At 40.3% G+C, this 22214-nt stretch overlaps 1 protein-coding gene across 4 annotated transcripts; it reads right to left on the bottom strand.

Annotated features, from left to right (window-relative positions):
* Window positions 1–63: 63 nt before the first annotated feature.
* pla1a (phospholipase A1 member A) lies at window positions 64–21753 on the bottom strand. Of its 4 annotated transcripts, none has more exons than XM_028022728.1 (11): window positions 21327–21753; window positions 18624–18834; window positions 17088–17265; window positions 13280–13388; window positions 10505–10606; window positions 10087–10179; window positions 9738–9920; window positions 7110–7199; window positions 6914–7019; window positions 1525–1680; window positions 64–514 (listed from the first exon to the last, which is right to left on the bottom strand). In XM_028022728.1, the coding sequence occupies exons 1-11, from the start codon at window positions 21391–21393 to the stop codon at window positions 424–426; spliced, it is 1386 nt and encodes a 461-aa protein (XP_027878529.1). In that variant the 5' UTR covers window positions 21394–21753; the 3' UTR covers window positions 64–423. The 4 variants fall into 4 exon arrangements, with proteins under 4 accessions (XP_027878529.1, XP_027878531.1, XP_027878528.1 ...); XM_028022730.1 differs by having other exon boundaries at window positions 9738–9902; window positions 21327–21752; XM_028022727.1 differs by having other exon boundaries at window positions 13280–13391; window positions 21327–21751.
* Window positions 21754–22214: the final 461 nt, after the last annotated feature.

Below are 22214 nucleotides of genomic sequence, written 5' to 3'. Positions count from 1 at the left end.
TGGTCTGTTTTTGCTCCTCTTTTGGAAATGTTGCTACCTTGTAAAACTAAAAAAAAAAAGAAAGACAGTGATGCTTTGTTTATTATTGAAGGTGGATCTAAGAGAATAAAAGTTATTCAATAAGTTTCCTCTTGTAAACATTTTTCGGAGACACAACTCGGCTCCGAAAATCGTTTCATTCAGAAATGAAATGAAAACAAAACCCAACAGGCCACAGTTTAGGTCACGTTGATGGAAAATCAGATGGATTAAGTATCTAAGTTACCAAAATGTTTCATTACCTCAAAACTCACTGGCTTTTTTCTCTGACCCAAACAAGACGACGACGATGCAAAACGGCCTCCATGGTAACACGCCTATGTCTAATTTTTGATGTAGCTCCACTGTTTTTTCTATTCGCTGTCCTCGGCGTGGACTCGCCCGTCACGAAGTGCCACACACCTGCACGAAGTCGTGCGACCAGGGAACGCCCCGCCTGATGTCGATGTCGTTCACACACAGCGGCGCCTCGTGCCTGGCAGGAAAAATAAATAAATTTTTAAAAAAAACCACAATCTGAAAAACATTACTGAAAATGTTTGCAGATTAACACCTGTAAAAAGAATTTTCTCGCTCTGCTAAACCAGGTCAGAAATTATTCAAATGGGAAACATGGAGAATTTTACATTAATACTGCTGGATGTGAGCCTCTCTCTATTCACCAGTGAAAATAAGTACACCCTCTTTCTATTGACTAAACAGGCACAAAAAAAGCCATAAAAAAAACTCATAAGCACAAATGATAACTTTTTGCCACCCTTTGATGGAGTGGCGCCCTGGACAATTGCCATATTCTGTTCTTAAATCCATCTTAAATGCATCTCTTCTTATTTCATTGACAAATATTTAACATATTTGGAGCATCTCCACATTTCCCCCAACAGGTTGGATGCAATTATGTATATTGACGTTTAAAACACCCATCAGAGTCCTCTCAGTTTTAGTCACACACTGCAAAAACACAAAATCAAGTATTTTTGGTTTAGTTTCTTGTGCGAATATACCTGAAATAAGACAAAACTAGCTTCTGATTCACTTTTCAGCAAGACACAGGAGCTTGTTTTCATCAATAATCCCTTAATAATCATTTTAAAAATGACTAGTTCCGCTGGCAGATTATTTCACTTATAACAAGACATTTTTTCCATGTTCTAAGTGAAATAATCTGACAGTGTACTTGTACTTTTTCATCAATATTAGGGACTTATTCCCTTAAAACAAGCCCATGTTTCTTGCTGAAAAATTACTTGCAAGTTAGTTTTTCCTTTGTTTTAAGTCTACTAAAATATTTGAACTAGAAAAGACAAAAATTAATGACAGCATTTTATGTTTGCTCTGCAGAACTTGGAATGACAAACAATCTACTAAAAGTGTGTGACCTTCATTATTAGAATAACCTACAGTCAGTACAAAGAGCCGTACATTGTCTCTGTTCATGGGACGGCAGAGAAAGCTAAAAAGCCAGCTTGCTGAACGCGCACCAACCTGTGGAGCGGCAGCTCCGAGACGCACACAGACTTGACGTGGACGTCTCCCTGCCTGTAGAGGCGAGCGCCCGTGTTTTTCAGCCTGATGGAGTCGATCTGGCACAGGGCCGCAGGGTGAGCCAACACCCTCCTGTACACCGTCGTTCCAGGCTTACTGCAGGAAACGCAGAGTGTGAAAATAACGCCACTAAACGTCATTGTTAAAAAGCTTTTGAACAATCATAGACATCGTTGCTTGTGTGTCTTTACTTTGCATAAAGATAGATAGATAGATAGCATTTATTGTCATTGAACAGAATTCAACGAAATTTCCATTGCAGCTCCCGTGCAAAAGGTCAAATATATACAATATAAATAAGCAAACACACAATAATAATAATAACAATATATACAACTAAATTAACTAAAGGCACTCAACCACACCAAAGAAGTAGCAGCAGGTCCAATTATGGCAAAGTACAGATAATGTGACAGTGCAAAGTGCAGAACAATATGGCTGTGTGGGGGTGGGGGATATGTATGTGTGACTGCGAGGTTATGATATGTGTGGGAGGGGGGGGCGGCAGGGAGTAATGGCTCTGACGGCTGTGGGGAAGAAACTGTTTCTCAGTCTATTTGTTGTAGTCCGTATATTCCTGTACCGCTTGCCTGATGGCAGCGGCACAAACAGTCTGTGGCCCGGGTGGCTGGAATCCATCGCTATGGATCCAGCTCTCTTCTTGACCCGGTCTGTGTAAATGGAGTCCAGGTCTGGGAGGGGGCATCCCACAATGCCTTGTGCTGTTCTCACCACCCGTGTCAGTTGTTTCCTCTCCAGTGCTGTGCAGCTACCATACCACACAGTCATGTTGAGGCAGAGGATGCTCTCGATCATCGCCCTGTAAAAGTTCACGAGCAGCCGTGAGGAAAGTCCAGCCCGTCTCAGTTTCCTGAGGAAGAAGAGCCTTTGTTGTGCTTTCTTCACCAGGTGGGAGGTGTTTGTGTTCCAGGAGAGGTCAGACGTGATGTGGAGGCCCAGGAACTTGATGTTGTCCACACATTCCACCACTTCTCCATCTATGAGAAGGGGAGTGTGAGCCGTCCTCCTGGACCTTCTGTAATCCACAATGACCTCCTTGGTCTTCCCTGTGTTCAGCACCAAGTTGTTGGCTGAACACCACTGAGTGAGCTGCAGAATCTCCTCTCTGTAGTGGGTCTCGTTGTTGTCTGAAATGAGACCCACTACTGTTGTGTCGTCCGCGTACTTCACGACTGTGTTGGTGGGGTGGATGGCCACGCAGTCGTGTGTAAACAGGGTGAAGAGAGCTGGGCTGAGCACACAGCCCTGCGGCGTGCCTGTGTTGAGGACCAGTGGGGACGATGTTGAGCCACTTATTCTCACCACCTGAGGCCTGTTGGTGAGGAAGTCTCTGATCCAGTGGCACAGTGAAGCGGGCAGCCCCACCTCGAGTAGCTTCAGCACCAAATTCAGATGAACTGCAGGCTGAAGTCAAACGTTAGACCAAGAGGGTAAAGACCTCGTTTTAAGAAGATTTAGGTTCTTGAAACAACTCCTAAAAGAGTCACAGCAGTAATTAAAAACATTATTTTATGAACTATGAAACCATTACGTTTGTATTGGGTGCTTATTGACAGAGAAGCTGATGATTGCAAACATGGGAAATGGAGGTAGGGGGCGTTGCACCACCATCACCATTTCCTTCATAAGAGGAAACACATTATGAAAGCGTAATGTTAAGGGTGTTCTGTTCACAGTGACTTATGTAATGTTTTTACTTAAAAGAAAATAATTTACATAATTTAAACTTAACAGCTTTATTGAATTTTACACTCTTCTTTTAGATCATTACTGTGAACTGATCCATTTTTCAGTTTGAGTTGACCTGTCATTGGGACTCTGCATCGTACCTCTAATTCACATGCAAATAATCATCAACATCTTCGTAAAACAACCTCCCACTGAAAACATGACAACAGTTAGAAGCTTCATAAATCAGTGTTTGGAAAAACTACTTTGGATCATTTTTGGGAATCGGAGCCATTTTGTCTGTAGAGGGTTTAGCACACTAACGGTTAACGTGCTAAGGCAGCTTTAGCCTCTGGAACCAACTAATGAGGATTTATGCTGAACGGAGACAACAAAATAGCAAGGCACCGTTCTTAATATGCTTTCTTATCCAATCTTAATGTGCCAAGAAAGCTCTAAAATGGTACGACACACCAAACGGTGACACGCTTGAGTTCTAGACTGTCTCTTTAAAAATAAAACGTATGACCAACTTAAAGCTGCAGGATGTAACTTTTATACAGAATATGTTTTTTACATGTTTGTTGAAACTGTCACCATGTCATGACGGTATAATATTAGACAGATAATCTGCGAAAAGATCAATCTCCTCCACCTCCTCCCTGAGCTGCTACTGCTGTCTGAAGAAATGCACCACAAACAACCAACCAGAGCCAGGAGGCGGGTCTTGGCGCTGTCAATCAATCTCATGCATGCGCTGCTAAATGTGAGGAGACAGAGCTCCTCTGTCTCCTCACAATGGGAGGAGACAGAGGAGCTCAATATTTTCACAGATTATCTTTCTTATACCAGATAATCACCAGATTGTGACAATTTCAATAAATATGTAAAAGAAAAAAAAAATGTTTTAAATAAAAGTTACAAGTTAAAGTTATAGCTGCTTATCCCCTTTAAACAAAACCTCACAACCAGGCAGCACATCCTTCAAATAGGACACTTTCTACTCTAATATAAGGCACAATATTACAATATACAACCGGTTTCTTCATCATCATTGTCATCATCATCATCAACTTTAACTGAACGTTAAAATTCTAATTGTTTTTCAGGCATGTTGTCACTTATTCTTTTCCATGCATGTATGGCTTTTTTTTGTACACAAATTGCATTTTCTGTGCCCAAAATATTAAAAGAAACCTAACAAATCCCACAATTTACAATCGGCCACCCACTACAGACATCTTAAGATCCCGAGCTTTGTCTCTTGTGTTAAAAGAAAAGCCGAAAAGTGGAAAAAGAAAATCCCGGTGAACTCCAGTGAACTCGTTCTGAGCTGCTTGTGCTTTCTCAGCGTTCCTGCCTCGGTTTGCTGCACCTGGCCGGAGCTGAGCACCTCTGGGCTCAGAATAGAAGCTCACCCTTCAGGGCGGAAATGCATGCAAAGAATTTGCTTACGAGCACATTGGTAAGGCAGCTGCATTACTATCCATCACCCAAGGCTAAATAAAGGGGGAATCTTTGGGGAAAAAAAAGTCACACTGATATTTGGACTACTTTATCCTAAATTAATGTGTTTAGATTTAACTGCAAGCACAAGGGGCGTAGGGATCAGTTTTGTTCCAGCGTGCATCAGTCTAAAAAAAACCAAACGTGTTTCTTTATGTTTGCGTTATTTGTGGTACCTGAGGTGTTACGCTCAGTTTTTAGAGGGAACACAGGTGGGCCTGCTTGTTGTTATATTTGCCTGAAGAATGAAAGTGGTGTGGATACAAGTCAGGAGCTTCAGGAAATGCTAACAGGAGGGAAACGAGACATCAGCGACTTGGATGCTGGTTCCCAGAGGTTCTGTCCTCCAAGCGGAACAGCTGGAATCTCGGAGAGAGGGGGGAGGGCGTTTATAGACTGAGCATCTGAATTAAAGGGATTAGCGTCTGCAAGATGAAAGGCGTCCACAGCAGAGTGATAATCTCACCGGGTTAGCGCTAATAAACCAACAGCCTAATCTGAGGCTGCAGCAAACACTGACTCAGGAAAAAGAAAATCGATCAAAGCTGGAAAAATATTTCAGTTCCACACATTTAGATTCTCTCAAAGTGAAAACTGAATCGGTTTTTTAGTAATCGCTACAGCAACTTTGAGGACTTTTTATGCTAGCTTATCCGTGAACGGGATTCACTTTGGTCCAATCATAAAGAAAGGAGACAGAATGTGTAACGTTTCAAATGAAGATACATCTGTGACGTGTGGACGATTCTAACAATGCGTCCTTGTTTGGAATATTGAGCGTCTAGTAGGATGAAGGGTGTCTTAAATCTCATGTGTGGTTGATGTATAAGGACACTTTTTTTTTATGGCACATTAAAATCTTCTTAAAAAGGAAAAAAGTAACTTAAGATGTGCCTTTTATTAACTTTTAACTTTGTTTTTCTTTCATCCTAGTTTCATCGTAAGTAGAAATATATACATGGAGGAGCTTTTACTCAGTAGCAGACTTTGATGCACACATTCATCATGTATTTTCCAGGGATATAGTATCATTTTGTAGCATAATCAAGTACCTTCAGTTGTTATAAAAATGCTGTATATATATTTTAAACATAACTTAAAAGCTTTTGAGCTTGTAATTTAACACCTTGAATTGGGCCTCTGTCTCTTTAAGAAGCTCCTGGTCTCTCTGACACTCCGCCTTCAGGAAGTCATCATTACATGGATCCTCTGTTAACCATTTAACAATGTTTTTTACCAGTTTTTAAAAGTCAATTTTTCATAACACCGCCTTTTTAAAGTGAACTGAATACATCAAGTATGTTTTTTTTTAAGACTGACCCACATTCTGCTCTTCTTGTATTTTCCCTTTTTATGTTTCGAGTGGGGCTGCACAGTGGCGCAGTTGGTAGCACTGTTGCCTTGCAGCAAGAAGGTCCTGGGTTCGATTCCCGGCCGGGGTCTTTCTGCATGGAGTTTGCATGTTCTCCCTGTGCATGCGTGGGTTCTCTCCGGGTACTCCGGCTTCCTCCCACAGTCCAAAAACATGACTGTTAGGTTAATTGGTCTATCTAAATTCTCCCTAGGTGTGTGTGTGAATGGTTGTTTGTCCTGTATGTCTTTGTGTTGCCCTGCGACAGACTGGCGACCTGTCCAGGGTGTACCCCGCCTCTCGCCTGGAACGTAGCTGGAGATAGGCACCAGCAACCCTCCCGACCCCATTAGGGACAAGGGTGCACAGAAAATGGATGGATGGATGGATGTTTCGAGTGGTTTTTTTCACTTTGCGACCCATTTCTCCACATATTTGACTACCTTGTTCATTTTATAAAAAATATTGGACAGTTCTTGGTGAGTATGTAGGAAAAAAAAAAACCCGACAAAATATTTTTGAAAATTTTCTATTGAAAGAAAAAGTAACATTTTTGTTCCCTTCCAGTGTTTTCATTTTGTTAATTTTGGCCAATGTGGCAGAAAGTTTGGGCGCCACAGGCCTACACATTGATATTTTTGACACAAAGGAAAAACAAAAGAAATCTGTAATTCACCAAAAGAGTCAGAAAGAAGAAAGATTAAACCTCTGGGCCACAATAACGTCCATAAGTGATATGAGCCTCTGATGATCTGAATTGAAGGATAGTTAGGTTGCACCTACAGTCTGAAGCGGTGCTCCGTTCCCTGGCTCCAATTCGTCAGCGTCACCTCCACCTCTGCACTCTTATCCAAGGGGGAAACTTCCAGCGTGAGCAGAATATGATGCGCTAGATGAGAAAAGTTCGATTTCATTTCATCACACATTTCATCTGGTTGACTGAAGAGCTGCAGAATGTTTGGAAAAGTTCTGAACGTACCACAAAACGGTGCCGAAGAAGTCGTGAGGAGGAAGACCTTCTGCTGTTCGGGAATGGGTGACATGGCTATCCCGCTCTTTTCCTGTAAACCTGAAACACACACCACCAGCACTACTTACTATATAGTTGGACATAATTCAGAAAAATAACAGAATAGAGAATAGAAACGTAACAAACCCTGTAAATTCTAGACACTAACAGGTACCATAGAATTGCACAAAAATCCGTGAGGGACGGCGGAGTCCCTGCTCGAAATTCAGTGAAAGATGTGAGCCTTGTGCCAGAAGCCCATTAAAATGCGTCTACATCGTTTTAAACTGTGTGATTGTGAGCGTGAGCGGGAATAAAAATAGCAACAGGTATTTTGTTCCATATAACACAGTAGGAGTGTAACAGGTAAACCTTCTATGGATGCAAACTCGACTAAAAACCCACCTGTTTAGGATTGTATTTGAAACGTAATCAATTACAAATTTATTGATGGAACCTGACTTAATGTCGTGTTTTGATTGTTTATTCTATGTTGCTTTGTGTTTCTGTGTTTGATATGATGTAAAGCACTTTGAAATGCCTTGTTGCTGAAATGTGCTATACAAATAAAATAAAATTTGATTGATTGGTTGATTGATTGATAATTCCTTATCAGAAAATGGGGAAATTTCTGTGCTGCAAAATGGCAGACGATCACAGCAAACATTGAACATAAAATATTTATAAAAACAGAATAAAACATTAAGATATTTTACAGTAAGGGCACAATTTCAACATAAATATTGTGACGTTATAAAAAATAATGTACTCCAGGCCAAAGGAATGTGCAACTGAGTTGGAAAGTTACAAAAAAACAAAAAAAAAGGTGCTGAAGGAAACTGCAATGTGGTAAAACCAGATCGACAGACCGAATCTGCTGGTGTTAAAGGATATACTTAGTTGTTGCTATTATTTTATGACATAAATTACAATATTCCTCAAACAGGCCGTACGGTTTTCCATTTCGGTGTTGTGATTGTACATGTAGTGTGTAACTTCTGGGTAAAAACCTCAAGACCAACAGTTCTGATCAAGGTTGCAAATTAAATTTATTTACAGAAACTAATAGTGTTGATAAAGTCATCAGACTTTACAAAGGGCTTGTGGGGCAGTAGCCCAGGGCTTCAGCTTAATGGGGGCATAAACATTTTTATTACTATGCTTTTTTTTCTTTTTAATAAATGCCTCTTTTGGATTGTACTTTATTTATTTTTTATTTATTTCAAACAGACAAAAGTAAAAGCAAGAAAGAAGAAAAATAATAAAAATGAAAACACATTATCATGCCCAGTTGACATGCAATTTTACATTATCTGTTCAAAAACGAGCAGGAAGAAGACACAAGATGTTATGATTTTCTGCCCGCGGACTTAACTTATATGAATTGTAACAAAATGTTGTGACTTTTATGAAAAAGCACTATTCAAATATTTGAACATTTAAATTTTTGGTGGAATGAAATGGGGCTATTTATACATAAATTGAACCTACCATGGATCCATTTATGTATAAAACAACATATTAATGTATTGTAATTTGCATTACTAGAAGAATTATTCTGTAGTGGATATGGCACCATAACTGGCTCCAGCCCGAGGGCTCACATCTTTGTAAATCCGGCCCTGGTAATCACATACATCTGTGTTCTTCAAAATAAAATAGCATAAAGAGCAGAGATGAAACACTGGCAGAATGAGAGTTGGGGTTAAAAGTGTCATAATGCATAAATATAAAAGTGCATCCAACGATTTAAACATAGCATGCTCAGTAGGAGCGGACAGAAGTCACATGCGGGATGCCCCAAGGTTCAATCCTGGGACCCCTTCCATTTAACATCTACATGCTCTCTCCATCTCAGGTCATAACAAGAAATAACATTAGTTAAGATATGATGATACACAGCTCTTCATTACAATGTCACTGTGTGACTGTGGATCCATCCAATCACTGCACAGATTCCCAGAACAGATCAATGTGTTTATTTGCCACAACTGTCACCAGCTGAACAAAAACAAAACTGAAGTTATTATCTTTGGACCTAAAGAGGAGCGATCTAGAGTCAACGCACAGCTTCAGTTATTACAGTTACACAAATCAGGCCTGAAACCTGGGAGTAGTGATGAACTCTGACCTGAACCTTCAGAGAGACATAAAGACAGTTACAAAGTCGGCCTTCTGTCACCTGAAGAACGTTTCCAGGATTGAATGACTAAAGTTCCCAGCAGGAACCAGAACTAAACATGGAGAAGCAGCATTACGTTTTTATACATCTCAAACATCCAGCAAACTGCAAAACAGCTGAAACACTGATTTTCTTTAAATCAAGGCACTTGTTTTTATTAGAAGTAACCGGGACATTGATCAACATATTTGATGAGTAATGATGATTTTGATTATGGTATTTGATAAAATATAATGTTTATTCCTTGTTACATAATTGGTGACTGTGTGATGTTTTATGATGTAAAGCACTTCGAACCGTCTTGTTGCTGAAATGTGCTACAAATTGAAAGCATCTAAGATGGGTTTCTGCATTTTATTTTTTACTTTTATGCTTTCTAATACGACCAACTGTGAGAGACTGAGGAGAGTCCTTACCTATAGCTGGACATCTGCCCTTGAAGACCCCGCAGTCCACGCAGCTTCCCTTCAGGAAGTCCTCATAAGAGGCGCACGGGATCCCCATCAGCTGGCACGTGCCGTTAAGCGCGCTCATGTAGACGTGCAGCGCCCTCATGTGGTCACAAATCACATAGCCGTACACTGGAAATAGTAGGAAAACTGACAACACACAGGAGCCGGATTTTGACATACACTAGATCAAAATGAGAGGGGAGGAAAAAAAATGTAAATAAAATCTCCCCCCTCAGGTGAGAGGCTGTTGACTTTTACTACAACATACTGATGAAAAATCAGAGTTAACAAAAAGGGCTTTTCAAAAACCCACTTGAGGCAAATCTGGAACGAGCACATCCAGTCTGGTCCATCCCACCGTTCAGGAAGAAGTCCACATGACCGACAGGAATGGAGATGCCAAAATCTGGCAATAAAAAAAAAAAAAAAAGAGAGAGAGAGAGAGAGGGGGGGGGGGGAGAGAAATACTGGCGAGATTTTTTACTTGGGAAGAAGCAGAAAAGACTGAAACAAATACTTAAGACGTTATAGTTTCCATGTCTTCCTTCCAGCAAAATTTCTCATGGAGAGCTAAGGTAATAAACCAAACTAAATTATGGCATTCAGAGAGACATTAAACGTAAGAGGAATCAGGAGGTTTTACATATGAAGCGCGTAGTTTAAGTCTTCGGACGAAGGTTCGTTGCATCCCGATCCAACAGTAAGGAAACGCGAGTGGAAGGTGGACTCACGATCAGAGTCGGTGTGGATGGCGTCCACAAACACAGCGTCGGTGGGGTCCAGCCGGTCGTAGGTGTCGGCCCCCTTAAACATGGGGCCGGCTGGGTCGAGACCTGTGGGACCAGAGGGACAAAAAACAGTCGGGAACGTCCGGAATTTGTTCCTGCACATGGCTGACCGCTGAGCTCTTATATCTGAGAGATTGAGAAGTTTTAGATGCAGTGAAGGTCTTTCTCCATAAATGAAGGCAATAGTTCTGATGACAAGAACTGGAGCACTTAAAGCCCGACTTCTAATGCATTCATTCAGTTATGAGGAAAACAGGAACAAAAATGTTCTGTTTCCACTTTTTGGTCACACCCAAATGTTTCAGACCATCCAAGTTTACAATCAAATATAAAAGTACTTTATTTAGTAACAGAATAAAGCAACCCAAACTCGTTAGACTGTGTGTAGAAGAGCAACTTCCTGCCAAGCAACAAGTTGAACAATAAATCCATAACAAGATGTAGCGCGACACATGCAACTATACATGCATTTCTATGCCAATAGAAAATACATCTGATAGAATATTCAATGTTCAATAAAAAGAATATTCACTGAACTCCCATCTGGAACCGCACGGCATTCTGGGGGCTGTAGGCGGAGGAAAGTCTTTAGCTGCTCAATCTCTCACCCAGGTTGGTCGCGTCAACTAACTCACTCGCTTTCTGGTTACCTAGCAACTCACTCACTCTTTGGTTACCTAGCAACAACCTATTCAGTCACTTAGCGCAGCAACAGTTTCAGGGTTCGCCACCGTGACTCATAACCGCTTGAAAATAATAAAAAACAAAAATCGTGTGAAGTAGAAACTGTGGATGAAACAGGAAAGGTCATGATACCAGTTTGGCTGCGCTTCAAGTATTTAAAACAAAGAAATGAATCAATAATCATCGATATCGACCGATATGAAACGCTTATATCATGATATGTTTTTCAGCCATATTGACACCAACCCTCTGTTACTGTTATAACTGATGATGAGTCTCTTAATTTGCTCTAGACTAGAAGAGTCTTTGGTTGGTTTGAAGTCAGCAACACGAGAGAGTTCAAGCACAAGCTGCCTGTGTTTTGGTCAGTGATGTTGCTTTCACAGCTCACGCTACTTCTGAGTGCTGGGAAACTTTTATGTTATAAATGTATGACTCCATTTCACCTCGGTATAAATATGGCATGATGTCAAGTCTCATTTCTCTGAGCAACTTTAATAACAGGAAAGACATAGAAATAAAGTCAGGCATCAAGCAGGAAACGCCTACAAGGAAACAGCTACTTGTCTAAACGTGTATCAGTAGTCATAGCAACAATTAAAAATGTCTAAAACAACTGGAAGAAGTTTATCTTTCCAGCACAAACAATGAGGAGGATGGGAGGAGAGGTTTCAAAACCTCCAACCTTCAATCAGTGATTTCAACTTTTTTTGTTATCATATTAGCAATATGCTATGCTGAGGCTCTAACACGTCTTTAATGGGAATTAAAAAATTTTGAAACTTTTCTATCTGCCTTTTACAGCTAAATTAACCATGATAACTCAGATAAAACCTGCTTTTAAACATAAAGGCTGGATCCTCATGAAATGATCCAGAGGAAAGTGTTTTGAATTTTGAAAGAATTTTTTTTTTTTCCCCAAAATTTAATTTTAACGAGCATTTCTGATTTTGAAGCGGAACAATTGTAAGTAGAACATACAAAAAAAGGAGTACATTTTTGCCAAAAAACTCCAAAATTTAGAGATTAATTTTCTGAGCTTCGGAAGATGAAAATGTTTGACATATTGAGATCTGAAATTCTCTTGATTTTTCTAGAAATTTTCTGAGATTTAATTAAACATTTCTGAGACTTTTTCTTGAAAATCTTCAACTTTTGGTGATCCAAAATTTCCATGTTTTTTTCCTGGAGAATTTCTGAGATTGATCTCAAAATGTCTGAGTTTTTTCTCTGAAATTTTCAACTTTTGGAGCTCAGAAATGTCCTCTTTTGTTGGAGCTTTTCCTTGCAACATTTTGACTTTTGGAGATACAAAATGTCTTTTGTTTTGTTTCCTGAGATGTATCTCAAAATTTCTGCATTTTTTTATTGCAAATTGTCAATTTTTCGAACTCTGAAATGTTCTTGTTTTTTGTTTTTTTTTTATTTTTAGAAAATTTCTGGGATTAATCTCAAAATGTAGGAGTTTTTCCTTGCAACTTTTTGACTTTTGGAGATACAAAATTTCTTTTTTTTTTATTTTCTGAGATGTATAAAAATTTCTGCATTTTTTATTGCAAATATTCAACTTTTGGCGCTCCAACATTTCCTTGTTTTTTTTTTTCTCCTACAATGTCTGAGATTAATCTTTTTACAGCCAACATACAGAACACATTTCAACTTTAAGTGCTAATTTTTTATGACATTGTCACCTTTTTTTTTTATCCCAGCATAAATATTTTCAGTGATGCCTCTGAAACATTCAAACTGAAGCAAATCCTCCCCAGACAGCGAGCAGGGCCTCTCATGCTCAGGTCAACAGCGGCGCATTGTGCTGTGGGCTGCGTAGATCATCTGAAGAGCTCTGCTAATCTCCTAATGTCATCCCCAGGCTGAAAGTGAGACTCTGACTGTGGAGGCAGCTGGAGGACACCAGACACTCCAAACAGCAGCTCTGCAGGTTGCTTCTCCGTGGTTTTTATGAATCAGAGGAGAAGAACTGCAGACTGGTCACTTCCTGAGCTCATCAGTCAGGAGTGGGCCCTGCGGATTCACCTGTGATTCTTCCGATCTTCCCCTCGAACACCGTCCCCACGAAGCCGGCCACATGGGCTCCGAGACTGACCCCGATCAAGTGGAAGGATTCCAGTCTGCAGCCGTGTCTCTGCTGAAAACAAGATTTTTACTGCCAAGTTATCACTATAAGCTACGGAAGAGGATTATAGCCACTGAAAAAAAATAATTTAAAAAAGAGGAAAATATTCTGGCCTTTTTCCTCAGAATTCTATGACGGCGTGTTACTGTCATTGTAGATAGAAAAAAAAAGGAGAAAATTTCTATCAAAAAACTCAGAAATTGAGATGAAGCCCAGAAATTTTATAGAAAAAAAAAAAAAAAGGAAATTTCTGAGTTTCAAAAATAAAAAATTGCTAGAAAGACACTGACATTATGAGATTGGTCTCAGAAATTTTAGAGGAAAAAAAACGTGGAAATTACTGGTTTAAAAGTTGAACATTTTTGTCTTTTGGACATTTTCTGGAAATGTGCACTTTTTTTATTCCTAGCAAAATTTCCACTTTTCTAACTCAGAAATTCCCACATTTTTTCTCAAAAACTTCTTAGATTAATTTAAAAATGTCAGTGCTTTTTCTAGAAAATGTTCCAACTTTTCAAACTCAGAAATTTCCTTGATTTTTCCAGAAAAATGCTTCCTACTATTCTCCTTTTTCCTGCCTACAATGGCCTGAATTCGACGCTGTAGGACTCCGACTCCAATCTCAAATTTCTGACTTTTTTTTCTCAGACCCAGAATTGTTTAAATTATTTATGCACCATCAGCCAAACCAAGTCTTAAAACTCAGATCTATCAAACGCTTTAAGTATGAATAAAATGCAGGTCCAATAAGGAGGAGAATATTTGAGTTGTGACGTTTTTGCTAACACCATAATTGACATGCATCAAAGCATGTTTGGTTATTTACTTAGATTTTGACATAGATGTACACAGAATTAGAAAGCTGAGTTTAAAGTCAGATTTCTTCTTTCTTTGGTTAGTGGCCTTCATCTTCTTCCGTTTGCTTCATAAAAGTTTTTTACTTACAAAGCCATAAAGTTTAAACCCCATCTAAAAGGTTATGACTGTTTTGCAGAATTTCAAAGAAAACATGATAAACTTGACAAAATAAAATTCCCTCCTCTCTTTTTTTTTTTTCCATCTGTCTTGCATTATTTACGACAAACCAGCGACACACAATCAAAAATCGCAGGAATGTCTTAAAACAATAACACGTGCGCCTGCTTTGGTACTTAAATTTGGTAGTAAATATGTTGAGCCGCTCTCTCCGGTATTATTGATAGCCTTTGCTGTGAGCGTTTAAAACACAGCCGGGGAAAGGGAAGGCAGGCACTCAAGGTCATGTTTGCATCACTCTGTGGAGCTGGGAAGGTCAGCCTGACTCCCATACTACTCGGATTTACTTTCCTGGAAATCTCTGGCTGCCGACGCGCTTTGGCTCCAGCCGGATTCTTGTTTTGGCTGCTGCAAGGAGTGAACTCAGGAGACTCGCTTCCACTATCTCTACCTATGCAAATCTCCTCGCTTCTCTTCTCACGGTCATGTTTTTGTGTGTGTGTGTGTGTGTGTGTGTGTAAAACAAAAGCTCTTCCTCGGAGCGGCGCAAAAGTATTCGCACCCTTGAGCTTGATTCCATTCAACCCCTTTACAACCTCATTAGTCGATGTACCTTCTATATGATTCATGGCATAGCATCTGCATGACGTTGTAAGCAGAGAAGTGTACAGTATTTAGATGTGATATCTCTGAATTAGGACTCGTGCCACAGAATTTACCCAGAAAATCTGAGATATTTGGCCGAGGCAGCCTGCCTTAGTTGGAGATCTGGCAGTAGCTCCACGAGGCATAGCAAGAAAAGGAGGCAGAAGTCAGAGCTTTTACTTAAAGGCATGCGTGTGTGTGTTTTTTTTTTTTTTCACACAAGCCATCAGTGGCAATTTTTGGTATCAGCGGTATGGCTCACTGCCCAGGGCGTAATTGTGTCAAGGGCAAAAAACAGAAGGAGTACAAGTTATCTCACTTTTTCTTTTTTTTTATAACTTGTTGTCATTTCCATATGACACAGGCTGTGTTTCTATCCAGTTGGGTCATTTTCAGCTTATCCCAGTTTTCCTCTGTGGGCAGAATTTCCCTGTCTGGACGGAGATACAGAACGCTGCGCTGTAAAACCAACAGGCTGAAAAAAATTTTTTTATCCCTGCTGCTGTCAAGTCTGGTCAAGTCCAGGTCCACACAGTCAGGACTCATATGGACGTATGCCCGTCACGATAACCGACTCCCCTGGACGACAAATTCCCTCCAGAATGTATCGCGATAAGCGATAACATTGTTGTTTTTGAGACCACATTCTCAAATTTCAATAAACTTTACATTCTGTAAACAAAGTTGTTCGTCAAGAAAAGGGACTAGTTGAGACTAAAGCTAGAGACTGAAGACTTTTATCATGCAGCTGTTTGTAGAAAGAGAAAAACGATAAATCATGCAAGCGGAAATTATTGAGCTTGTTTTAATTTATCCTGCAATTAATTAATTATCGCGACAGGCTGATATGAACTCATCTTTGATTTTCCCTGTGCGATTGTTTTGAAGTCTTTGCTGCTGTCTGTGCAGCAAATTGCTCCTAATAAAGTTGACTTGACTTGACTTGTCATGCGAACTTTGAGCCAACTTTTAAAATGTTGCAAAAAACAAACAAACAAAAAAGAAAGGAAAATGCAAATTAGGCATTTTTCCATCTACTGGCAAAGCCAGATATTGAAGGAATTACGTAAACTATCACAGACCACACATATCAGTACAATGAAGAGACGCCTCCCCTCTGAGCTGGAGGTTTGGACTTTGAAATGTTCAGATTTCTGTGCCTGTAGTGAGGCACACTGGCTGGGAAAGATTGCTACGTCAGAACGCATTCGGCAAATGTGTTCCCATCTTTGCATTACCTCCTTCTCATAAATGCTAAAAAATAAAATAAAATAAAAAATAATAATTTTTTTTTTTTTGCAAAATTGAGGAAGTTATTTTAAATTTTGCTCTTTCCTAGAGCCTTTTCTAATGCGGTATTTCAAAATGTGCACAGATGGAAACAGAAAAGGCATTCCTCAGGCACTGGTGGAAAGCAAACCAGTTCAAAACTTCTTCCACAGCTTATGGCAGAGGATCCTGGAACCTATTTTTACACCGTTTCTGGTTAGTTATTTCTTGTGTAAATGTTTTCTTCTGTCAAATGTTATTTTTTTCTATTAAAAGTACACATAGTTCCTTTAATAGAACTGCGTGTGCCGACTTACGTCCTGTGAACAACATTGCATAGTGAGGCGTTTTGTTTCTTCTGCTGACTTGTCTTAGAACCAAGGAGGAAATGTAGCTATTGTGCTAATTCCTGCATATTTACACTCCTATGAATTGTGGGTAACGTTGATTGAGGTGCACTGTCCGACACAAATAAATTACATTACAGGAAAACATGACCAAACATTGCCAAATGTATGTTGTATCTAATTCAAGATTCGAATTTGGTGTTTTATTAATAAGCTACTGCAAAAGATGGATGGACAGACGGATGGATGACTTTAAGTTGAGACAAGCATTAAAAAACCAGCACTATAAACCATGTCAGCCAAACCTGGTTGGAATTACTTTATGCCGATACGAGATTCTTTGAAGGCCTTTGAATTTCTGAAACTGATTTGTGTGGGGGGAAGAAAAAAAAAAAAACAATAAAAACCTGGCCACATTCTCTGCTTCGTTTCTTTTCATCCGTCGAGCGCCAGCATCTGTAATCCCTCTCACCTGTAGCTGGTTGACGAGAACCGAGATCTGCAGGGCCACCTCCTTGTAGTTCTCCACCACCAGGTTGTAGGCGAAGGAGGCGCCGTAAATCCAGTCCACCACCACCACGTTGGCATCCTGAGCCTCGAGCAGGGCCTGGGCCAGGTCCGTAACCCAGGACGGCCTCCTTCCCAGGGCGCTGCCGGTGTGGGAGGTGTGGGGGTGGGAGGAGTTCAGTCGGGTTTGGAGCAGCAAAAACAGACAAGGAAAAGAGTGGAGTTGCTGTTGGAACCGAGGCAGCGGGTCAACCGCGGTGCATGAAAGCAGAAACTACATAAAAAAATAAAAGGAATAAATAAATCAATAAAATGTGGGCTTAGATTTGCCAGATTGCTTTGATAAGGGCGTGAGTTGAGCGGTGTTAAGTTTGTCAGAAGTTTTGTTCCGTTGATTTGAGAACTTTAGTTTCTCTGCCATGTTTACAAGAGTTTAAAAAAAATACAAAAAATAAACACAAAGAAACCTTTGTGTCAGTCTGCGGGAAGATGTATAAACAGTCTCCCTCTTTGCCTGAGTGCTGTAATCGAAGAACAGGACAGCCGTTCAAAAGTGTGTCACCACAGCTTTTATGAGCCTTGTGGGTCAAAAGTTTGGTTTAGCCTCTGGATGTTTTCCAAGCTTTTAACCATTTTCTTCTTCTTAATTTCAATTAAAAGGACAATACTATGTAAAATCCACTTTCTGGATTTTATTCCCTCATCAAAAACATACCCGGAGTGTTGCCTTGATTCTTTCATTCGTATTTGAGAAATCCTTTAATCTCCATGGCAACTGTTGAGCTTTGCAAAACACCTGGGTGGACTTAGCCCCGCCCTCAAGGCGCAGCTCTTCCTCTGAGCTGCAGTTTAAAAGCTCCCGCCTCACAGAGCATCCCTCCCCCACTACTCCTCCACTCAGTTCCTTCAGACTAGCCAGCAGCAATTAGCAAACACCTGGTGGGACTGAGCATCAGCTGAGCTCAATACAGGAGCCACTTCTCAGTGAAAAAATGTTGCTAGAGGGTTAATAGAGGAGCCATGTTGTGATGACTTCCTGGAGGTGGAGTTTCTGACAGAGTTTGAGTTTCTTAAAGAGACAGTGGCCCAAATTCAAGGCGTTAAATTAGGAAGTAAATTTTCTTTTAAGTCACATTTGATGTAGAGCATTTTTATAACTGAAGGTATCATAGTTACTTGATTGTGCTATAAAATGGCACTATGTGTCTGGAAAACAGATAATACTGGCCCTTTAGAGTTATAAAAAGGAACTGATTAACCATTTTACTGCACCATGTGGTTGTGGGGATTTGAGCAAATAATAACCATCTTCATATTTAGATCCTTTTAATCCTTGAGACAGATCAAATAAGATAAAAACTTTAATGGAAATTTTCCTTCGGCTCTTCAGCCATAAAATAAAAACCCATTCATACGATCACATTAAGCCAAACTGCACATACTGTACGTCGTTCTGTTTTCCAACTCAGAAAATATTTTTCCTTCTGAACCTTCGACTCACCTGAATCCATGGATGATGACCTTCGTCTGACGGGACGTGTTAAAGTAAGACGTGGGCTTGCCGACGGAGTCCTGGTCAAACTTTTGCGCACAGTCCGGGTTTTTCCTGGTCAGCAGCAGATACTGGACTTCCACCCTCTGCTGCCGGTACTCCTGCCATCTGGTGTTGTTGAGCTCAGCACACTGACCGTCCTCCTGACTCTCACCTGAAGCTTGATGGACAAACAAAAAAATGCTTTGCTGCTTTAGCCACTTCGAGTATTTATATACGTTGTTGCTGAAAAAGCCTAAATTTGACAGGAACTGCTCGAACGTATGTATTTTCCCACCTGATTTAGTTTGATTTGAAATACTTTGTAACATTTTATTTAAAGTTTTAAAAAATATTTATCATAGTTCCCAATTACATTTCTTCCTTTCCAGCTGTCTTGACCTTTTAAAAATGCTACAAAAATAGCAGTTTTGAGCTACGAGAATAAAATCCTTAGACGGCGTCCTAAATGTGTGATTAAACATAATTAATCAAGACTGTATTTGGCATGAACGTTGACAGGCCAAAGCAGAAAAATGCATTGCATTTGTATCGGACCATCAACTCACACCAACCCAGAGATCGCCATGGGCAACGTCGCCCTTGTGCTAACACCAACACACACCTCTTGGCCATCAACCCCCAAACCACTAAGTGATTTATTTAACTGCAGACCGGATAACCTTATATTCATTCTGTTGGTTTCAGTCAGAAGCAGGGCTCCTTCCCACGTAAAGAATCGGATCTTTACATTTTTAAAATGTTTATTCTTCCACGTCTTCGGTTTTGTTTTCTTGGCAAACGCGTCTGACTGCAAGTAGCATGTGGGATCTATTTGTATCCATGTCAACATTTGTACCACCACCAAATGCATTTGCATTTAATTAGCATTTACTAGTTCTACCAAGTCTCTTCAACAGAATAGGTAATGCATTTTACAGTGAAAAGTAGGTCATGAAAGACATCTGTGTCAAAGAGGGAGTAAATTCTTTGAAGTAAAATTTAAGGGTTTTAAGCAGTTCATGTTCTGAGGGACAAATAAAAATCAACCACAGCCTCCCTGGATAATGAGCAGATTTTTTGCAGAAACAATGAGCAACAAGGAACTCAACGTGATTAGGATTCAGCTTTGGTGTAAATGCTGGGAAACAAGCACGTGTACGGACACAACACCGGATTGTAATTCCGACCACAGCTGTGCCTCCTCTCCTCCAGTTTGCACCAGTGAGATCTCTCTGTTATGTCTGTTACATCTTTCCACAGACTTCATAGGGACCAGATAATGGTGCAATGTGTCATGGCTGTGACAGAATTATAGCCAGTACGCTTTTATTGCTGAATTTATTTTTCTCCGGCGAAAAGAGAGCTGACCATCTTTCAGTTTTAGGGCTCTTGATATACTTCTGCTGCCTAGTCTATTAGGTACACCTGTTGACCCCATTGACTTTGAATGTGGCTCTTGGCGCAGGATGCTGGTCAGAATATTTCTGAATCTACTAGGATTTGTACACAACCCAACTCAGATTTTTTTTTTTTTTTTAATTTCAAATAATGGGTAGAAAAATAAAAATAAATAAATAAATAAATCCAGCAAGCACCAGTTGTATGCATGGGCGGAAATCCTGGGGGGCGCTGGGGGAGTCTGGACCCCCCCAATCTTGAAAAAGTCTAGAATTGTGCCCCCCCCCCATCCAAGGAAATCATAAAAGAAATCTTTGTATTTAAATAATATCAATATGAAAAGGCAAAAGAAACAAAGAATGAAATAAATCTGCCTTTTCATCAAAGAAAGAAATAAAGATGAATTTTTAGATCCACCCCCACCGTTGTTGGAACAATGGTTCAGTCCAACTTGTAGGCGGAGCAACAGCAGCTCTGAACCAGGCCCCGAGGAGCTAGCTGTTAGCTGTGGCTCTGAAGCGCTAACAAAAAACTCTCCAATCAGTAAATACTTAAAGCAAAAGACACGCAACACCTTTTATTTACTTTCACTGCTCAATAGGAAGAGACACATCAACAATAAAATCAAACTACAGTTCGTTGTTTCATTACTCAAAATGAGCAAAACTGGCTACATTGCTTTGATAAACGTAGTTTTTTTCCCCTGTCGAAGGTAGCCAATATTTCAGTCATATTTGTCTCTCTAACTTTTGAGAGTTTTAACCAGGAGCGGCTGAACGATACCGCCAGCTGACAGCTCTGTATGGGAGTCCAGAGCAGAGGGGCTGTTGCAGAGCAGCCGACAGTAAAACAAAAATCTCAGTTATCACAGTTATGTGTAATTTAATTTTGCTTGTATGTGTAGCACATACGCAACAAACTCCACTGTTAATACAGCATAAAGAAGAAGTCACAATTAAATCATTTGGGAAAACTAAAAAAAAAAAAAAAAAAAAAAAACCAGACATGTATGAAATACAGTACATAAAACCGTATTTAAAAGAAGAGGTGCACTCTTCATGGCTGCAGACTTGACTACCTATTTACATAACAGGCACCGACTGCCTGTTTTCTAACATTAGGCATTTTTAAGCAAGTACAACATGTCTAAGCTGAGAAAGCTCATTGGTATTTTCCCATTTAAATCCTGCAGACATGCAATATGCCCAAACGCAAGACGAAATCCAAAAAGTGCCTCACTGAGGACGTTTCTAGCCTAAAGAGACGACTTACCCAGCACCTGTGATGAGCTGTAGACCAGCAGAATGCTGAAGAGAATGGCTTTGTCCTCCCAATGCATGGTGTTTTTTTTCTCTTTTCTTTTCTTTTCTTTTTGGTAAGTGAGCGCTGAATCAGGCCAGTGGCTGCCAAAGAGCTTTAGTTAGAGCTTAGCGAGCCTCAGCTGCTTGGTGGACGGAGGGAGGAAATCCCAGCCCTGAAGCCCTGGAACAAAACTCCGGGCTTTTAACTGGGAGCCAGCAGGTATGAGGCAAGAGAAACAAGTTGGGGATTTTGGTCAACTAGGTTTCTTTTCTCGTGAAGATCCAGTTAAAGCACTTGTGTCTCCACAACAACTCTCTGCCCGTCTTTTTTACCCCCCCCCTCCTTTATGCTAATCCCAGCCTTCACATTTACTGGTGGCCAGTTTGTTTTCCCGTCTTTCATCCACCCCTCCGCCCCCCGCCAACCCTGTGTTTTGTGGTGAGGCACCGACTAGTTGGAGGTCTTTGCCTGGTGGTGAATCCATGACCTCATTTGTGTTCAATGGCTGTTTGTTTAAAAATGCTGGACTCTGGCCTAGCTGCCCACTGCTTTGTGTGGTTTCTGCGGTTTGGAAGAAAGCGGAGGAGGAGCGTCTGAGAAAGTGAGCCGGGGTCAAGCTTACAGAGAGACGGGGAGGAAAAGGTCAATCAGTTTATTTGTCTTTCGATTTCTAACTCCCTTATATAATTCACCCTTTCTTCTTCTTTTTAAAATAAATAAATAAATAAATCAAACTCACATACGTAGCCCCCCCTTTCACACAGTCACACAAACACACGCACAGATGTAATTCCCTGGAAAGAGGTCAAGGGTCTGAGCTGCAGCTGCAGCTGCCAGTCTTGTTGTGTTAATGGGGTT

The sequence above is a fragment of the Xiphophorus couchianus genome, chromosome 7, assembly GCF_001444195.1.
Source record: "Xiphophorus couchianus chromosome 7, X_couchianus-1.0, whole genome shotgun sequence".
NCBI classification, from domain to species: domain Eukaryota; kingdom Metazoa; phylum Chordata; class Actinopteri; order Cyprinodontiformes; family Poeciliidae; genus Xiphophorus; species Xiphophorus couchianus.
Note: the sequence above shows the minus strand (reverse complement) of the source record. Positions and strands in the feature narration are given on the sequence as shown.

Excerpts from the sequence above, each read along its gene's own strand:
- pla1a (XM_028022727.1), bottom strand. The coding sequence starts at position 21,393 with ATGCATTGGGAGGACAAAGCCATTCTCTTCAGCATTCTGCTGGTCTAC. Across the intron at positions 17,266-18,623 it reads GTCATCATCCATGGATTCAG|CGCCCTGGGAAGGAGGCCGT; the intron begins GTGAGTCGAAGG and ends CCACACCGGCAG. Across the intron at positions 10,180-10,504 it reads CATCCACACCGACTCTGATC|ATTTTGGCATCTCCATTCCT; the intron begins GTGAGTCCACCT and ends TTTTATTGCCAG.